Source organism: Typopeltis vanoorti, chromosome 8 (genome assembly GCF_054136105.1).
Source record: "Typopeltis vanoorti isolate ZY-2024b chromosome 8, IOZ_Tvanoo_1.0, whole genome shotgun sequence".
Taxonomy (NCBI): Eukaryota; Metazoa; Arthropoda; class Arachnida; order Uropygi; family Thelyphonidae; genus Typopeltis; species Typopeltis vanoorti.
Window position 1 is genome coordinate 27,702,512 of NC_143556.1, and position 22,087 is coordinate 27,724,598.

Here is a 22,087-nt window from a genome sequence, read left to right on the forward strand (position 1 = left end):
ATCATCAACAGAACTTCCCTCTCCCTGTCCTTTCTATTTTCACAAAAATAAAAAATAAAAAAAATTAAAATATAAAAAATACTGTACCCTACCAATCCTATTCCAGTTAGGATATTATCTTCATTCATCATCATCTGTTCATTGGGCATCCACAGATACCACATGGTCACTCTGCTTGGTGATGTGCTACACCAGACCCTGCCATGTGGTCCTGTTGTATGCTTTTCTAAAGGATTCGACTCTCTGAGGATCAGTCACTCCATATACACCATCCATCCATCCATCTCATTGACGATCTGTCCCTTCCTCTTTTTCCAGGAACTTTACCTTCTATTTACTGTTCCGAGTAGTCCTGCTCGATCCTTTCAATGTGTCCAAAATATTTCAACTTTCTTCTGTCAATATCCTTAAAGTGCCTTATAGTTCTACTGATCTTTTCTAATAACCATTCATTTGTATGCCTTTCAGTATATGATATCCTCAACAGCCTTCAGTAACAACACGTCTCAAAAGCAGCTATACTTTTCTTATCTGAATTCTTTAGGTTCCAAGTCTCACATCCATAAGTCACTGTTGAAAAAACAACTGCACCCAAAATCCTGAACTTTGTTTCCATAGAGAAAGATACATCCTTCAGATTTTAGACAAGTCTCTGACAGTTGTTTGAGCCATTCCTAATCTTCTTTTGACATCTTCTGAACAGCAATTCTTCATATTAATAATGGATCCCAGATACTCAGACTTGCTGACTTCCTCAATTCTTTCTCTATTAAGGTAGAGAAAGAATTGTTAGTAGTTAATAAATTGTTAATTTGTTAATAGTCACTTGATTCTCAAGAGCTTTCCTGTTTGTATTTTCTTTGAGAACCATAATCTTTGACTTGCTAGGATTGAGTTGAAGTACTCTGTTATTACTGATCTCATTAAGTTTATCAAGAATTTGTCCTAGTTCTTCCTTGTCATTACAGAGGAGTATGGTATCATCAGCATACCTCAGATAACTGATCAACCTAATACTCCTAATTCCTGTCTTTATCTCATCCAATGCTTCAAGCATGATATCCTCAGCATATATACTAAACAAGTGAGGCAAAAGTAAACATCCTTGCCTAACTCTCTTTCCAACTTGAAGCCAATCAGATAATCCAACACTGTTCTTACTGTGGCTTCTTGCTCACTATCCTACTTCCTGTCTTGATTTCATCCAAGGCTTCACACATGATGTCCTCAACATATATATTAAACATGTGAGGTGAAAGTAAACATCCTTGCCTAACTCTCTTTCCAACCTGAAGCCAATCAGTTAATCCAACACCTGTTCTTACTGTGGCGTCTTGCTTCCTGTACAAGTTGGCTATCAACTTGATAGTGTGTTGAGGAAAACACATTCTATTCATTGCTTCCCACAGTTTCACATGCTGAACACAGTCAAAAACTTTAGAGTAGTCTAAGAAACACATTGCCAGAGGGAGTCTAAAGTCTATATATTTTTCTATGATCTGTCTGAAATTAAAAATTCTATCTACTGCATGTAGGGATAGAATAGAAATCCATCTCTGGAAACTGTATAAAGAGGTCAGGAAGGTGTGACCAAGGGAGGGAGGAGCAGTTTTTATTTTTTTAATTTTATTTATTTAGTATTTTTATTTTTTTTTTATTTTGTGATTAGAGGAATGCATTTCCCAAGAGAAATGAATGCAGAAACAACATATGAATTTAGGGTACGATTCAATAAGTTTTCAGCTTAACAGTGATGACATCCTAAGATGAGTCTTTGATTCAATGGAAGTCTGATGCATGTTAATAATAAATCACTATAAATTAATATTGATGCATAATAAAAAACTTGAAAAATAATTCTACTTACATGAACCTAATGCATGTGCAGGTTGCTTCCTTCTTATACCAGTTAATATGAAAAACAAGACAAGAGGAATAACTACCTCAAAAATTAGCACCACCTGAAATATAATAATCAGTAATATTCCATAAATTTCTCTAATAAATAAATAAAATGTACCAATAATTAATATTTCTGAATAATTAGATATCAATTTTGCAAATATAAATTCTTAAATGTATTAACATTCCTAAACCAAATCGAATTTAAATTTTAAAATGTTTAATGAGATTTTAGATAGGATTCATGATAAGGAAAAGAAGACCAAAAATAAAATTTTCATATATAGGATGTTTCAAAATGCTAAAAACACTTTACATGAAATAAATTTTTGAGAATTTATTTCAAGATTAAAGTACTACAAACAGAAATAAACAAAAACAAGCCTAACAAATGATATTTTTGGATATTTTTTTCATACTATGATGGAATTGCTAAACATATCTGCTATGACTTTACTTCATACAAATGAAAACACAACAGAAAATCTTCCCAATCAACTCTTTTCTCCTCTAAAAAAAAACACAAAATTTATTAATGTTGTGAAACCAAAGAATGAATGAATGAATGGAGGGAATGACTGAGTTTGTGAGAGTAGTAAGAATATAACTGGAAGAATGAATGCTCATCTGAGAGCACTCTTCTTCCAGCAAAGGGAGATAATGCAAAACAGTAGTGAGTGAGTGGTAAAAAAGTTATGAAAAAAAAAAAAAAAAAAGCAGGTAAGTGACTGGTGAAAAAAATAATCAATGGTAATATGATGTGAGCAATATGAGCATAACAAAAGTCAGGAACAGCAAATGTGGTAAATGACATAGCAGAGAGTAGTAAGATAGAGGAAGATGCAAACAAAATTAGAACAGTATATGAAAAGGTGCATGATGGTAAATAAACTAGTATGAAAGATATGAACACAAGTAGAGATGACATTAAAAAAAAAACAGTCAGGTTGGGTAATGAAATGAGGGGTGTGTGTGTGTGGATTGAGATAAGATATTTAGATAAGAGATTGGTGGCAGACAAATCAGAGATGAATAATTGCAGTGGAATGGTGAAAATAGTGTAGTGTTGTATAGGGACTCTAGTGAAAGATGTGAATACAAATAGGACGTGTTAAAAGTATGTCTGAAAGGAAGAATGACTGAAGCAAAGGAGAAGAAGATGGTGCAGAAGAGTTGACTGTACTATAGCAACAAATGACTTGCGAAGAAGTGTGAATAAGATAGCATGGGATATGCAAGTGTTGCTAGAGACAGTGAAGTGGAGTGGAAAAGTGTAAGAGAGAGAGAATTATAAGTGTGTTGCCAAGGGAGATTAGGAGAAGAGCAATGATTATGAATGGCCATGATAGCTAGAACATGTAGCAAGAGAGAACTTGAAGATGTATGGGATAAATTTGAAGACAGGAAAGAGTTCCTTGCTGCAGATATAGTCTGCATTTCAGTAAGAGTGGCAGCGTGAAGCTGAGTAGATTGTTGAAGAGAAGAGGAGATTATGAAGCCAGTCGGGAATTGAAACTAGACTGAGTGTAACTCCGGGCATGATATGAGATAAATAATGAAGGAAGACAAGGATGCAGGGATGGCCTCAATGGGAAAAACAGAATCAAAGGACCCAAATGATGGGATGAAGAATTGTAAGAAGGGAAAGAAAGAGAGATCAGGCAGAAAGCTAATATGCTTATATGCAAATGCAAAGCATATTAAGAATAAGGGCAGAGTTTATGGCCTTGATACAGTTAGTCAGCTCCCAAATCATCTAAAAATGTAGTTAATGGAGGATGATGTACTCATGAGAATAGAATGTAATGGTTATAGCATTTTTTGAAAATGCATAAAAAGGAGGCGAGGTATTACTGATGATTTCAGCCAACTCATGTCACCTCCATGTGGAACTTAAAGTCATATATCCATTATTCAATGATAATGGATATGAGACTATTTGGTGTGAAGTTGATGTAAGCATTTATGTTGCTACATGCTAGGAAATATACAGCGAGATAATTCTGAAATGTTTAGACAGATGAGACTGGTGAGTGACAGGAAAGTAATAATAATGGGCGCCTTTAATAATAATGGGTGACACATAGGATATGAATGTTGGATTTAATAATATCTCATACAATAACAGAAGATATCAGTATGATACCACCAACTGGGGAGAATGATCATATGCGAAGTGGCCAGGCAGGTTTAAAAGTTACAGAACAAAACAGGTGTAATTACAGAGCAGAAAATTATGATAAATTAATAAAACAGATTGCTGATATGCAGTGGTTTTAGCAATTGAAAAGGAGACAGATCAACAATGCCTGCGACTTGGGCAAAATTAGTTAGTTACAGCAGTTTCATATTGTATTTTTAAGGTTAAAAGACTAAATAGAGTATGGGTGAAAAGGATGAATCATGGAATTATGCACAAGAATTTTTAAGAAAGAGGTGCTATGGAGGAGATATATAGAACAGGACACCTCACAGCAACAGCATGAAGAATATAAGGCATGGACCAGAAAGATGATGAGTGTAGTGAGGAGGAAGAAATTGGCACATGAAAGGAGGATAGCTAAAATAGTAAAGCAAACCCAAGAAAATTCTACGGTTATGTTGCTACTGAAAGAAAAGGGCTGAGTATAGACTGACTTTAGTTGCTCGATATGGAATATGAGTCACATCTGCTGAAGATGGAGTGAAAATGTTCAATGAGTATTTTGTTTATATATCACACAGTGGACTTAGGAGTGGAAGGAGAATAGAATACTAGCAGTTTAAGAATGGAGAGAGTTGAGAATTTTAAGTAATCATGATGATAATAAAGTTGTGGGAGTGGATAAGATATGACCGCACATATTACAGGAATGTGCAAAAGAGCCGGCAGTGTAATTGATTCAGTTGTTCAACAGACATCAGGAAACAGGAACAGTCCCAGAAGTGTGGAAAGAAAGAAAAATTATGTCAATGCACAACGGAGAATCCGAATCAGTAGTTTTCAACTATAGGCCAGTGTGTGTGTGTATTAGGTGTAGTGAAGATGTAAGAGAGACTGGTTAGAGATAGAATACAAACCTGGATTGAAGAGAATGGAGACCTTAAGTGGAGACCTTGCTTTAGTAACTTACATTTATAATAGGATGACTACTGTATTAGATAGAGATGCTTATATCATGATTTATTTGGACTTCACAAAATCATTTGATAGAGTATTGCACAGTCACTACTGCTGAAACTGAGAAGGGGATGGATAATCATTTGGTAGCTTGGTTACCAACTTTGATTGATATTACACTGAAATATCATAAAGTGCATGAGGAGTGATATATTTAATCCATATTGATGACGATGTGGTTAGAACACTACAATTATATGGTGTAAACGATATATTATATCGAGCAATACACAGCCAATGTTTGAGATGTAAATCAGCAGTTAGAACTGAAGAGATGGTTTGATGGTAAATCAGTGCAAGATGAGGGTGCATATATCCACTCTGATTCATCAGAGTGGATATGTGCATGATATGAGTGGATATGAAAGGTGGCAATAAATCTGATATTAAAATCAAAGATATCAAACTTTGCTCTTTGCTTTATTCAGATGATGATATACTTCTAAATACATTCAGTACATGTCTCCAGGGTTCCCTAATTAAATTGCATAACAGCTGTAACAAGTTTCGCATGAAAATCAGCAATAAAAGATGAAAACTGAAAATAGGCAGGAAACAGAAAATTTTAGCTGCATTCTCAATAGAGAACCTATAGAACATGTTAAATATTTCAACTATTAAGGCACAATTTTTAGTGAAGATAATTAACTAAATTTGGAAATTGACAACCTAATAAGTAAAGCTGGTATGGTGAGGAGCCAGCTGAATAAAGTTATATGGAATAAGAAAGAAATTAGCCAAAACACCAAACTAGCAATATGCAAGACAGTGTTTAACCCAATTTTAAATTATGGATCTGAGAGTTGGGTTAGAAATAAAGCACTTGATCAAAAACTAGCGACCACAGATATGAGAGTTCTGAGAAAAATTTGGGGAGTGAACAGATGGCATTAGTGGCAGATAAATCTGCCACTGATTGCATCATTGATGCAATCATATTAAAAATGAAGATATTAAGAAATGAACTTGACATTGTTAGCATTCAAAAATTTGTGAGTAGAGCTAAATCTAAGGTGGTATGGCCACTTAAGAAGAATAGGTGAGAAAAGGTTAGCAAAACAGGTGTTTGATGCCAAGTTGGCAAAAAAAGACAAGAGGAAGAACAACAGCAAGGTCTAGGTGGATTGATTCAGTCTGAAGTGCCTGAGAAGAAAAAAAGTCAGATATGACAAGATTGGAGTCCTGACAAGTAATAGACTAATTTGGAGGGAAACTGTTGATAGGAGATTATCAATAATGTAAACTTAATTATTTAGTGCTGTCATAATATGCCCGAACACTACTTGAGGATATATATCAGGAAACTGATGATGAAAGGTAGCAACATTCGTAATCTCATTGTATCAACAGTTTGGAACGTGACTAAAGCAGAAAAAATAAATACTTATATATAATGCCATGATATTTAACTTCTCAGAAACAGACAGAATGCTTAAGAATGGTATTAACAAGTGCACCGAAGTGTAACACTGAATCCGGAAATTTCAGGTGCCATCTTTTGAGTCCACAGACAGAGAGATGGACGTCCTGCGACTGTAGTCCTATGACTGTTACACCAATGAGTTGATTCATAATGGCTGCAAATAATAAGTTTGGCACTTCCCTCCAGCACATATATCCATCTGGATCTTACTTTCAGGCAGAGAGAGAGAGAGAACAAGATTGTCAAGTAAGTTAATAACTAGGGGTAAAAAATGTCAAAATGATGACAAAACATGAACTACTGACTATAATAAAGAATGAAGGCACAAAAAATCAAGTACTACTAATAACCACTGTGAAAACCAAAATTCAAAAACAAGGCACAAGGAATGTGCACTATCCATGTGGCGAATGGTAAGTGTTACAAACTTTCAATCCATTATACAAATATACACAGTTTTAGTTTCATCCTCAATAATGTTCCAGTCTACAAACCCCACCTACTTTTTCTGACAAACTCAAATCGCAGCTTCTTCAACTGCTCATATCAGCTTTCCCAATCACATACTCATCTCATCTCAAAGGAGGCTTCTGTACATATGCTCACTCTTATGCGCCATGTCAAAAATAACTACCTTGCTCTCATCACGCTCTGCCTTAGTCTATAAAATTCATTTGATGTCTCTATGATGTCTCTCCTAATATTGCCACAAGTCATTCTGAACTTTGATTTCCTTTCTTTAAACATTTTCTTCAGTCAAATGTTTCTAACGGTGAGATTAACTTCCTTGAGGATTTTAATGTTCACAACATTACAATTATTTCCTCTTCGGAATCCATAAAATTCGGATTTCTTTTTGCTCAAAGCATTATTTTACAATCCTTTTAATCCTATACAAATCATAAATTTGTCCAATTATTGAATGTTCACAACTGGTGCCTAAGAACTTCCTGAAAATACTTGACTCGTTACAGCACTGTTGGGTTGTTAAGTGATCCATCTCTCACCAATTTACTGTCTCCCTTCCCCCTCTCACTTTCACTCATGTGTTCATTTTCTGCTGTTTATATCTTCTACAAATATCTCTTGGTCACTGTTCACCTGAATTCAATAATTTCTCTGCCCTCTGTTAAATCCAAATGAAAATATGTACAACAGCTATTCAACTCTCCTTCACATTTAAACTCCAAACCACAGAATAAATTTCTTCTCCTCTTAGTTCATCTCATCTAATGCTACATTTTGGATCATTTCCCAGGGAATACAATGCACAAATTATGACACTAAAGTACTAGGGGACCTGTCTCTTGAGTATTGGATCATCATAGGACTAAAGCACCAGTGCATTATTTATTTTATTTGCATGTGTTCTACTTCAGGGAATGAAATGTTGAATCTGGGAGGATGGGAATGACAATGAACAGTTTTAAAAAATAAGGTTCCCAAAATGTTTTGCCCTTACCAAGTAAAGAGCAAAATATCACGACATCCTTACAATTGAGCACGGAATACAATGACTAGTCCTTATTCTCATAATCTGCTATGTCTGTCAATAGTATGTAAATATTGTCAATTTATCAGTTTTCAAGAAGAAAAACTTTGCCACTTCTGTATACAACATATGTAACATGCTACTTCCAACTACACTAGAGGCATTACACTCTGGTAAATAATGTTTTCCCTGACAGTTGCTATATCCAAACACATCCATCTGATTTGAAAGATAATCTTAATGCATCTCTTCATACCATGTATTCCACAGCTGCCTTTCTACAGAAAACAAAACTAGAGAGTTCAGTATGTAATGTTCTTGTACATAGTGACAATCACAGAACAATTCATAGTGCAGATCCCTTGCCCCAATGCCCTGAACCCTTTGAAAGAAATCACTAGAGTATAATCAGAATGCATACTATTTTTAAGCATTTCCTGAAAAGGTGATAAGAAAAAAAAAACCACATCAGATTATATAGTCTGTTTCTTTTCACCATCATGTTTCCATATTTGAATGGTATCAATCCACATGGCTGATTGCACTTATTGCAGTCTCCTACCTTTATACGTGTCACGTGATTCTTGAATGGAATTCAATATTCAAAAATATGGCGATTTGCATACCCCCCAACACACACACACACCTACATACATGGATACCCTCGGGAAGTAACTCTCAAACTTCAGTCATTGATTTTTAAGTGCCTACAAAAAAATATACAAACATATTTGAACCAGTATGAAAATAATATTTTTACATCTGTCCTAAATAATCCATTAACATTTCTTTTAATATTGTTTTAAGAACTCCAGGGCATGGATAAAGCCAATTCTTTTTAATGGAATTTGTGCTATTATAACATTTATTATACTCATAAATAACAAGCAATAATATTCCCTCCATTTTAATTATTAAAGTTTTATATACATATATGTACATTAATTTGATATAATGCTGTTTCATTTTATTATATAATTAAATTTAAGTTTAATTCAAATCACTTAATTTTAAATCTGGGACATAATTGTAATCTTATTACAAAATATATGTGAAAAATATGTGAAGGGCACATGACTGATTGGAATTATGGCCAAGGTGGCTAAGACCATGAGGTAAAAAAGAATGAAGGAACCATAATGTGGAAAATACCTACCATCCTTAATATGAAATAGAATTTAGGCTTTTTCCAACTAAAGAGTGGTGTACCCTATGGACAAAGGGTGCAGGAATTCTTTTCCTCTTTCGCTGTAACTCGGCATGACCATACATGAAGGAATATTTTGTATCTAAGTCAGTGTTTCCCAACATGGGACATATGCCTCACAGGGGACAATTTGAATATTTCGGAGGGAGGGGCAATTAGAAAATGACGTTGCATTCATCACTTCATCACCAATATACTCAAAAAAAACTCACCATTATCGGCGATAAATTGTTGATGTTGACTCTGACTTTCCGAGAAAAAAGCTGACATCACTAGTACAGCAGCCATATGAATACAGTATCAAGACCTCTCAGAAATGCAAAATAATGAGTCTATTAGAAATTTATTTAACATAAAAGGCACAATGGCATGTCTTTCTTATGAGACAGAAACAAAATACCGAAATTCAACTAGTTTTGCAAAAAAAATACTGTTGCCCTTCTCGTCATCATATTTAGTTGAATGTGGCTTTAGTGCTATAAATGACTTGCTACTGAAAAGAAGAAATCATCTGGATATCACAAACCATGGGGAATTGAGATTGAAAATGACTAAATTAGTACCTCAAATAAAAACTCTTTGCAGCAGACATCAAGATCAAGGATCGCATTAACTTGGATTTTATTTTCCCAAGTTCAGTTCGATACAAAGTGTAATATAAAATTTATATTCATTGAAGAAAGTCAAATTAAAAACATTTTTACCTATGTTTCTTTTTTATTTAAAGTACATATTTATTATTCAAATTAAGTGAATATTGAATCCAACATTATTTCATTATTTCAAATAGAGAAACTACAAGAGTTTCATGCCGAATATAGATGGAAACTATAAAAGTTTCGGCAGATCCAAGCATAAGCAAACTTTTCGTTACAGGGGCAACTCGTAGTAAAGGTGGAGTAAGCTCTGATCACTATCCTTAATTAGTATTTCCCATAATGTAAAACATTTCCTAGCAGGAATGCATGATGTTATACATTATGGGGGGGGGGGGGGGTCAATACCCAGACCGGTTTCGACCTTTTTGGAGGTCTCATCAGTAGGAGCCAGACCCAGGTGTAAATACTCAGGTTGAAGTGATGCAGAACTTATACTTTACCATATGAGTTGCTAAAGAAGGTGTCACATTACAAAATTACTGAAAAAGAGAGTCAAAAGGCTTCACTTTGAATCCAACATTATTTCAAAGCTGAATAGAGAAACTAAGAGTTTTTTCTTGCCGAATATAGATAGAAACTATAAAAGTTTTGGCAGATCCAAGCATAAGCAAACCTTTCATGACAGGTGCAACTCGTAGTAAAGGTGGAGTAAGCTCTGATCACTACCCTTAGTATTTTCCATAATGTAAAACACATCTCCTCAAAGACATGTATGATGTTATACATTATGGTGAGGTCACTAACCAGACCGGTTTTAAACTTTTTTGAGGTCTCATCGATGTAAATACTCAGGTTGAGTTTGTAGTTTCTCCAAAACTCTTGTAGTTTCTCTATTCGGCTTAAATAATGTTGGATTCAATATCCACTTAATTCGAATAATTTTACATAGCTGAAGTGAAGCCTTTTGGCTCTCTCTTTCAGTAATTTTTGGTGCCTTTTGTGATGTGACACCTTCTTTAGCAATTCACATGATAAAGCATGAGTTCTGCATCACTTCAACCTGAGTATTTACATTTACATCTGGGTCTGGTTCCCACTGATGAGACCTCAAAAAAGGTCGAAACTGGTCTGGGTTATGACCCCCCCCCCATAATGTATAGCATCATACGTCTGCTAGGAGATGTGTTTTACATTATGGGAAATACTAAGGATAGTGATCAGAGCTTATGCCTCCTTTACTATGAGTTGCCCCTGTAATGAAAGCTTTGCTTACGCTTGGATCTGCCGAAACTTTTATAGTTTCTATCTATATTCAGCATGAAACTCTTGTAGTTTCTCTATTCAGCTTTGAAATAATGTTGGATTCGATATCCACTTAATTTGAATGATTTTACATCACCGAAGTGAAGCCTTTTGGCTTTCTTTTTCAGTACATATTTATATTATACTTTTTCAGAACTTGGCAGACTATTATGCTAGAGGACAGGCATCAAAATCTTTGAGGTGTTGAGGTAGGGCACGATCCAAAAAACGTTGGGAAACACTGATCAAAATGTTAATAGCTACTAACAGAATATCTTTACTTTCATTTAGATTAGAAGTTTGAAATTTCAATATACACATTCAGGGTAGTTTAGAAAAAATTTAAGGGTAACTAAAGCCATTATATCTGTTAACCGAAAGCACCAAGCATACTGATGGATGCAAGGAGCAAGTTAATTTATCATAGTTAAATTCAGTGTTGATCCCATGAAATTCAACATAATTTTTAAACTGGAGAGGCAAAATCTGGGAAATATTCCCGATATTTCTACAAATATCTAAATGTGTTTAACTCAAATAATCTGAAGAACCTGCAAATTATCACAGGGAATAATAATAATGTCTTAAGAAGACTGTGCAGTCTCACTCAAAGATATAAAGATAATGCTTACAAGAGTGATCTGAAAAGTTCTCGGTCTAACAATGAAAAACGGATTTATAATTTCGAAATTATTTTTATTTTTGAACATAATCTCCCTTAAGACTAATACATTTATTCCAGTGATGCTCCAGCACCATTATCCCATTCCTGTAGTGGTTCTCAGTAAGATCTGCAAAATACCCCTCTACAGCTGCAATCACCTCTTGATTCAAAGAAAAACACTGACCAGCAAGGAAGAATTTTAGTTTTGCGAAGAGATAGAAGTCAGAGGGAACCAAATTTTTGATCTGCTGTGGGCAAGCGTGGCATCCATCTTGTGCAAAGCTTTTTCATTGCCATTGTTCATGCAAAACATGTCCTAAATGTTCTTTTCAAATGCCCATAGTCTCAGCAATTTCATGCACATTGACTCACCAGTCATCCAATACTATATTGTGCACTTGATCAATGATTTCTGGTGTTGTTACACTTTTTGGATGAACGTAGATCATCTTCAAGGCTGGTACGGCCATGTTTAAACTCGGCAGCCCATTTCTTAATTGTCAAAAATGAAGGAGAAGAGTGACCATAAACTTTTATGCACTTCGAATGAATTTCTTTTAGCGTTAAACCTTCTTTTACAAAGAATTTTATAACTGCACGATACTCTATTTTACTCATTTCAAGGGATACAGACAACAACACTTTTGCTTCAAACAGCTGTATAAAACAAACTGCTTGATAGAATGACTTCCCATTAGGAAGTATTAGTGAATATTCAGTAATTACTAACTCAAAAATTTTCATCCGATATTGTTGAATTATTCAAATTTGTTATTATGTCTGGATACTTTACTTGGAAAGAGAAAATTTACAAGCAAGAGGAAGGATTTTGTATCCACTTAGGTTTGAGAAACTGGTGGGAGGGGGACAGAAAATGATTCAGAAGTTATGTGGGAAACAATATTTGTTGAGGATTTCCCACAGATCTAGCAATATATTGAAGTGCTAAGAATGAAATGCTTAAGCTAGTATAAAGAGCAGTGTTAAAGGATGATTTCAACTAAGAAATATAAAGTGGAAGGAAGAAATCATATATATAAAAAAAAAGAAAAATCTCTAATTATTGAGAGCATGATTCACAATCTTACAGAAGTCATTATGGAGGGAACATACAGGTCCCCATCCTCTGTGCTCCTGGGTCTGTAGCAACACCCCAATAAATATCCAGTCTTGCCTACCTCTACCTCATACCATATGCTCTCAAAATCATTATTATCAAAATTATTTGTTGCAGACATCATATTTCCGAGTTCCAAAGTACAAAATCTTACTTTTATTTGTTCTATTCTGTTTATTACGAAACACCGGTATATCAGCACCACTCATAATAATTATCCACATTTCAATCATCGCTTGAATTAATCCCTGCAGACTGTGAGTATTTTTTTAGGAATTTTTTAGGACGGCATTTTTTAGGAATCTAACGACCATGTTATACGGGGGCTACCCGTAATTACATATTTTGGTATACACTAGCTATTATAGTGGCACTTTTCACAATTCCTGTTACAGTATTGTTTATTTGCCATTCCATTTTTGTACTGAAGATGCCTGTGAAAAATGGGCATAAACTTTACTATTAAAAACAATTTAATTTTCCCAAAAAGTTTCCAGAAATAATATCTATATTAAAAAAGGTTTTTCCCCTCTTTTGATGTTTATTCTTAATATGTCAACTCGAGGTATTCCCATCTTGAAACATGTTTGTTTTTATTAGAATAGGACTGACAATAATTATCATTTCCAAAAAAAATCTCTTTCGGAAAGGAAGGGCTGTTACCTGCACTCGATGGACAAAACATTAGATATGAGGGTGATGGGAAGTTGATACTGGCATCCCCGTGCAGAGTGAAACGTACCTAAACCAAATGCAGACAGTAAATAGGTAGACACCCGGGCTTCCTGTGTATTGCAATCAACGAACATGGGTGCTTTCCATGAGGTGGGGATTTTCCAGGAATGCAATCCTTATTAAATCAGGAATCTTTCTTTAAATCTTTCACTCCACGTTTTTGTATAGTTCCATGTATGTATTTGTCATTTCATATTTACCCTTTTTTTTTTTCATTTTATTCATAGTGTTTTTAGTAAACGATCTTAGATTTTGATCATGGATGTATCATCGGTACAAGACAGATACGTCATTCTATTTCCCAAATGGTAAGAACCCCCTAGGGTTCTTGAAGGCTACCATATCAAGGGCCCACTACAAGTATACCATCAAAGGATGTACTAGCATCCAGTGAGCACGTGGTATACTTGCTAGCTGGGCACGTATACTACACACACCACTAATGACCGGGGTGAACATAGACTGTCCAGGTTTGTACACATCAACCGCAAAGCAACAGTGGTACAAATCACATCCAGTTTCAATGTGAGAGATCCAAATAGCATCAGCAAGCACGATACCATGAACTACAGGAGCCACCATCCTAATCATGTACCACTGTTGACAACTCATCATCAGAACTGTGCCTCACCTAGTATAGGGACCATCAAAACTGGACCTCTGCAGAGTAAACCAGAGTCGTGTGGTCTGATGAATCCCATTATCAGTTGTACCAAGATGACAGAAGGGTGCAGATATGGCATCAACAGCATGAGGTCATGGTCCCCCTCGTGCCAGGTCGATTCTGTTCAAGGAGGTAGTGACTCTGTAATGGTTTGAAGAGCCTTGTCATGTGACACATTAGGTACCTTAGATGCTGCAAGCTATCAGAATGTGCTGGTTGATCACCTCACCTACACATGTTCATGGCCTTTGCACATCCTGTAACCAATGATCTGTTTCAGCAGGACAATGCACTGCCTCACCGGGCTGCGACCACCCTGGCATGGCCCGACGACCACTCATCTGAGTGTGGAACCATCCAGTGGCCCACCACAAGATCCTCATATTTAAATCCAATCAAATCTCCTTGGATTTGATTGGATTTAAATAGCCATCACATCCATGCATCCTGGATCGATATCTAAGGTGCAGTTGTGGACAATGCTGCACAAGCATGGCTAGAATTACCTCCAGCATTTGGTGGACTCAATGCCTCAGAGAGTACAGGCTGTTATTCATGATAGAGGAGGACCGACACGCTATTAGGTAGGTGTCTCTACTGTTTTTTCCATTGAGTGCGTATATATATATATATATTTTTTTTTTTTTTTTTATTGTGAACATTACAATCTATATACAGGATTAACCAGTTTTGGGTTCTCTGCAGTCAGGCAGAGAGGTTACATGCTCATACTCTTGTTGAAGTATGTTACATCGAAGTCACTTATAAGGCGAATTACATTTTTTTTTTTTTTTTTTTTTTAAAGATTAAAGCCATTAAGAGTTATTTTGACATGATACTGTATAAGAACATAAGAGTTACTAGCACAATATTATCTATTTACATGAGAGTGCCAGCTGATTAATTTTCACACTGTTAAGCACAACAATCCTTCTTCCCCCTTTCTTTTTTTTTGGGGGGGGGGGGGGGGGAATGATGTCACTTCTATGCTGGAAAGTGGATTATGATGCAGTTGTCCCGCTCAGCCAGGAGTTGATTCTGTGTATTCCAGTCTTGGTGGAAAAGATCTAAGGTGTTGTTTTGCCTATGGTGGTGATGTTCGTGTAGGATCCGACTTCTCATCTTTTGTTTGAAGGCTGCAATGAGTTGGTCAGTTGCTTCTCTCTGTGAAGTTGCTGTGCGTTCTGGTATGTCTGAGGTAGAAATTGTATATTACCGCTTTCACGGTGATGAAGAGGTATGAAGAGTTTTCGACCACACAATATACAACTTTAGGCAGGAGCGACCTTGGACACGTCTGCACCCTTCTGCGTCACGCAGATAATTCTAGATAGATATATTAAGAATCACGGAAGGTTGCAGACGTGTCCAAGGTCGCTCCTGCCTAAAGTTGTATATTGTGCGGTCGAATACTTCAATCAACTTCAAGATTTATACCTACATGATCGTAAGCACCCACATTATAAAATTTGTTTTCTAAATTTGCGAAGTTGGAAAAGTTATTTTAAATTCTTCACTGTTCGTTTGCTTATTGTTACAACGGTATGCCTTCGAGTGCCAGGAAATTGTGATAGCTTACGTTTCCCCATATTCGCCCGAAGCAATGCCCAGTAAAAAAAAACCCAGCATATCACCACCAGCAGCCGGTCAACGCCCGAGCTCAGCAGGATTTGGTCCAGGGTCACAGGATTCTGATCAAGGAAAAGACGCCAGCCACAGCTCCAAAGAAAGAAAAGACATCAGTCGCAGCCCCCCCCCCCCGGAAAACAACGGACAAAGGTCAGTACCTCTTATGCCAACATTGTAGCTAATACCTCTGCACGAATTAATACTACTGCGACAACGCCCACGGCGCGTGAAAATGTTCAGCTAGCCAACCACGTTTCCCGAGACAACGGAATTGTAATTTTCGCAATAGAAAATACCCCACTAGAAAAGTATCTCGCCGCAGTAGTTCAACATGTTCACCCAAAAAATATAACTCACATTTCAAGAGTTGCCGGAACCATACAAATATACTTTAACAATGCATCCTGTTCTGAGACATTAATTGAAAAGGGAATAGACATCTGAGAATGTCACGTGAATGTCTCACCAATCGCGCTTGTTCACAGAAAAGTAATAGTGTCAAATGTCCCACCAGAAATAAACCATCAAATGCTTCAGGGATTACTATCAAAATGCATCCCAGTGACAGGTAAAATCCGAACGCTACGCGCCTCTACAACTAGGCCTGAATTCGCTCACATCAAGAGCTTTAGAAGACAGGCTCTAATGCACTTTGGCGACAATGGAATCGGCTCCATACCCAAAATTATCAACACAGAAATAGATGGAGTACCCTACACCTTTTATATTACTGGCTCAGTGCTTTTACTGCCATGAAGAAGAATATGTAAGAAAGTTATGCCAGTATATACCCAGAAATGAGAAACCGGTTAACAATACTACCAACCCTAGCGGATCAGAGAATCAGAAGCAGCAAGCAGCCAACCCCAAAAAACAGAGCATCCCTAACAAACACCAAATATCTCATGGAAACAACTCTTAGTCGAGTACCGAGGAGACAAAAATAAAGTGGTGGCACTAACGAAACCCAACTTTCGGAAGAACCTCCACCAACATCGATTAAAAGCAAACCTAGAGAAAAAGAAACAGAACACAGACAACTAACTACTTCTGATAGAGATAAAAATAACGAAGAGGAGCAAGAAACAAAAACGGAAAAACAGTCAAAGACAAACCAGCGCAGCTACAGCCTTTGCCTCCAAGCATTCTGGAACCTTCCCAACAGCCTGTAGAGGGGGATGAAGAGATCGAGCTTCTCGAGTCCTCAGATGATGAAGAGGAAACTGGAAATGCAGGTCTTCCTCACATTGAAGGAAAACGTTTGAGGTTCTTCACAAAAACTGCTGACAGCCTATGACTTCACTGCTGCCATCAGTGGCCTTATCACCCATCTGGAAGAATTAAGAACTATTCTGGCAGAAAAAAGGGGCAGAAAAACCACCAATCTCAGGAAAAGGATATACTACCTGATAAACGGGCTTGAATCCCAGCGGCAGTGTAACTATCCGTAAAGGAAGTGAAGATTACCGCACGAAATAAAACTAAACCATAAAATAATGAGCACCTCAGTAAACCTTCTCTCACTAAACGCTAGAGGATGTGCGACACCACTGCGAAACAGGCTGGTCCTGCAGCATATCCTTGCCTGCTGGCCAGAAATAGTTATGCTGCAGGAAACTAACTTCCATTGCAACAGCAAAGCTTCATATCAACACTGGAAGAACTGGCTTTATACCATGCACCACTGTCCTGCCATACAACTTCATGGATCTGGAGTCAGCATTGGAATTCACCAAAACAGCGCTCTAAAAGTAGAAATAATCGATACCTTTCCTGGGTGTGCAATATATGCACTCATTACAACTCAGACAGGGAAGAAAATATATATCATTAACATATACATCCCACAAAATGAACAGCTTGCAGTGCAGGTACTAGAGTTTGTGCGAAACCACCTTGGCAAGGTGAATGACCACATCATACTTGCAGGGGATTTCAACTGCACTCTGGATCCTGCAATGGACAGACAGCAATGCCTACAACATCGACTACACTAGCTCAGCTTCTCCAGGATGTAATAAAAGACTACGAGCTGACTGACACCTTCAGACACTTGCACCCACATGAGAAAGTGTTCTCCTGGAGAGCCAAAGGTGGTCCTACAAGTGTCATATACCAGGCATGGCTCGACAGATACTACACATCGATGCACACAATACCCTACATCAGGAGAGTCACATACCATCCATCTCATGCATCAGACCATGATTCCATCCTTCTTAGCATTTGCATTCCTGGACAAACCAGACACAAAGGAGGAGCATACTGGATATTTAACAACAGCCTACTACAGGATACAAAATATCTCAGAACCTCCAAAATCTATATCGAAACTCTCATCAGAGATATACCTACTTCACAATCAATTTCCGAGTGGTGGTCACTTTTTAAATCCAAAGTTAGGTATTCACCCAAAAATATAGTCACAGAAGAAATTTGAATAAGCATTCAGTCCTTAAAAATTTGCAACAACAACAGCAATTGCATCATCCAGAATCTGAGGAATACCAGTCCCTAGAAGTCACCATACGCTCACGCCTAGAGCACTCTGCAAGAGAAGCACTAATAAGAGCACGACACAAACACATTAATTTCGCAGATGCACCCAGAAAATATTTCTTCTCACTAGAAAAACGCCAACAAGAGTGCACCACTATATCTGCTATAACAACAGATAATGGAAACATCATAGAAAATCATGACGAAATCCTCTTATATACCTTGCAGTACTAGAAAAATTTATACCAAGCCAACTCAACATCTATGGAGGCGATGAATATAATTCTCTCTAATGTGAAAAGACACTCACCAACAACAAGATGTAACACAGAACTCCCCATCACGTTACACGATCTGACAACTGCCAGCAAAAGATAAATCTCCTGGCATAGATGGGCTCACCACTGAATTTTACCAGTCCTTCTGGGAACAGCTTGGACCCATCCTCTACAGAGTATTTGTTGATGCGAATACCAATGGCTTCCCACTCAATATGACAACATTAGTTATTAAACTCATTCCAAAGAAAGGAGATGCGACGAAATTAGGAAACTGTAGACCCATCTCTATTACAAACACCAACTGCAAAATTATATCAAAAGCCATTGCCAACAAACTTAAACCTGCTCTGAGCGAAATAATAAATAGGCATCAGAGCTATTCCATCCCTGGATGATCTATCGACAAAAACTTACACCTCATAAGGGATCTCATAGCGAACAACAATAGTGAAACAATGGATCTTGTAACACTAGACCAAGAAAAAGCTTTCGACTGCACTGAACACCTATACCTCTTCAGCTGCTTGAAAGCATTTGGCTTTGGCTCAGGCATCATTCATTCTATTAAGATGTTGTATGCCAAGGCACAGTTTTTCATGAAAATAAACAACAAGCTTACCATAACTGTACCATACAACAGATGTATTAAACAAGGCTGTCCACTCTCCAGTCCTCTTTACACAATTGCCATTGAACCCTTTTTGTGTAGACTCAGCATGCTGCTTAGGACATGCCGCCCTAAACTTCCCTACCAAACCATAACTCTGACAGCATATGCTGATGATGTTGCAATCATAGTCCACAAAGAAGAGGACTTCCATAACATACAAATGGCATACCAACAATATCAGGCAGCCTCGGGAGCCAAAATAAACACACATAAAACCATGGGACTGTGGTGTGGCAAATGGACAAACTGAACGGATTCCAAAATGTCTGGTACCTGGTCCGCAGAGGGAAACAAATACCTGGGGATTTACCTAGGAAACACACCCTCCAATGTGGATATGAACTGAGAAACACTAAAAAAACGTTTCAAGCAAGTACTAGGAAAGTGGGCAGCAATACAAGCCCCTGCCTCCACAAGAGGGAGAACAATAATCTTTAACCAAATAGCCACCAGTGTACTTTGGCATACACTAAAGATTCTCACGCCACCAGTGCAATTCATGAAACAAATAAATTCAACCATCTATCGATTCATATGGAACAAAACAAACTCCCTTTCCTACTGCAAGCTCTCAAAGATAAAGGACAAAATTTGACCTCCATTGACAACAGGATAACAATGTTCCGCGCTCGATTTCTCTTTAATATCCTACAACAGGAAATATCACACAAATGCACCACTGAATATATTTTCACTTCTGCCATTAGAGGTCTCTCTTTCTCCACAACCTTAAAAATGACAACAGCTCAAGTGCCAGTAAATTTAACAAACTTCTACAAAGATGCCCTTCGACAATGGAAGAAGCTAAACCTCCAGCACACAGTGAAGACAGCATCCCTACCTGAAATCCTCATGGAACCCATCTTCCACAACATGATGGTAAGAAGCCCGATCACTCAGAAAGAGATTTTCTTTCCTCCATGGAGCTGGCGAAGCATGAGGATCTTGGGTGACATTCTTTCTCCAAGCCTCACCTGGCACTTTCCAAAATCGCTCGAAAACCTGGAATATGGGAATCAGTCTGAGCAGATACACACTGTAAAGACCGCTTTTCAAGCCGCTATGCCTGATAGCATAACAGAACAGGGGCTTTGCCCTCCCAACTCAGAAGATCTGGCACCTATCTTTCTGATAAAAACCAATAACTCATGGGAGAAGCTTACACCCGGCAACACCAACAAAATCTACAGCACTCTAACACAACAGTCGAACCAAAGCACTTTACTGGAAAATCCTGCATTATCTGATCAAATACTATTTCAATGGGACCTACCATATCGCACAAGAGCCATCAAACCTGATGCAGATATTAAGTGGAGAGAATGTGGCACAATGTATTACCCACTCCTACTATATTACGAAATTTTAACTCATACGTCTCAGATAACTGCCTGTTCTGCTACCAATTAGGAACAGTCCGGCATATCTATTTGGAATGCCCAGTCAATACTAAATTAATCAATTTGTCTCGGGAAATGACAGCTCTCACTTGTGGTAGTATTCATACAGAAGAGGAATATTTCAATCTTGTCCATGCAGAATCAAATAACCATTGATTCTGCAATTACCTCTTCATCACCGCGAAAGCGGTAATATACAACTTCTACCTCAGACATACAAGACCAGATAGCACAGCAACTTCACAGAGAGAGGCAACTGACCAACTCATTGCGGCCCTCAAACAAAAGGTGAGAAGTCGGATCCTACACGAGCACCACCACCATAGGCAAAACAACACCTTAGATCTTTTCCACCAAGACTGGAATACATGGAATCAACTCCTGGCTGAGCAGGGCGACTGCATCATAATCCGCTTTCCAGCATAGAAGTGACATCATCCCCCCCCCCCAAAGAAAGGGGGGAGAAGGATTGTTGTGCTTAACAGTGCGAAAATTAATCAGCTGGCACTCTCATGTAAATAGATAATATTGTGCTATAGTAACTCCTATGTGCTTACACATTTATGTTCTTATACAGTATGATGTTAAAATAACTCTTAATGGCTTTAATCTAAAAATAAGAATAAAATAAAATAAAATAAAATGTTTTATTATTATAAATACAGCTATTTTGCCTGCTTCAGTTTATACATAATATAAATAATATAATATACATAAAATAAAATATAATTTGCCTTATAAGTGACTTCGATGTAACATACCTCAACAAGAGTATGAGCATGGCTCTCTGCCTGACTGCAGAGAACCAAAAACCGGTTAATCCTGTACATAAGATTGTTATGTTCACAATAAAAATAAATAAATAAATAAATAAAAGACTGTTCAGTTGTTCATATGACTCAGTGGTTCCCAAAATGGGTGGTACCGCTTCGCTTGGGGACGCTGGAACGATCCAGGGGGCGGTAGTGGTCTTATGAGCCAAAGGGGGTATTGAATTGAAGTGAGTGGGGGAATGAAAACTTAAAGGACAAAAATTAGGTGCTGAAAACAATTTATCGTAAAAAAAATTTTGATGATATAACTGTAAGTACAAAATGCAAGTTACAGCCAATCAGCGTTGAAGTCCGAGGGCAGGTCTTAACAAGCAAAGTGTTGGCGGGTGTGCACTTTCAAGTGATTAGGATTTTAAAAGTCTGTTGTTCACTGTATAATACTATAAGACGTAAGACGTATGAAATCAGTTTTAGATTGTTTTTCGGAATTGTGTGACAAGCAGTTAGCAATCTGATGTAATACATAAAAAGTTTAGTGCATATTCGATACCTAGTTGGTACCTTACTTAC

The 22,087-nt window shown here is 37.2% G+C and overlaps 1 protein-coding gene across 1 annotated transcript in view; it reads right to left on the reverse strand.

Moving 5' to 3' along the window:
• The window catches only part of LOC150103871 (ATP-binding cassette sub-family A member 2-like), a 137,929-nt gene that overhangs the window by 18,043 nt on the left and 97,799 nt on the right, over positions 1 to 22,087 (reverse strand). Inside the window, exon 2 of the mRNA XM_090397080.1 lies at positions 1,868 to 1,961. Within this exon, the coding sequence (XP_090253206.1) occupies positions 1,868 to 1,961 (94 nt within the window). The remainder of the gene's footprint in view (positions 1 to 1,867; positions 1,962 to 22,087) is intronic.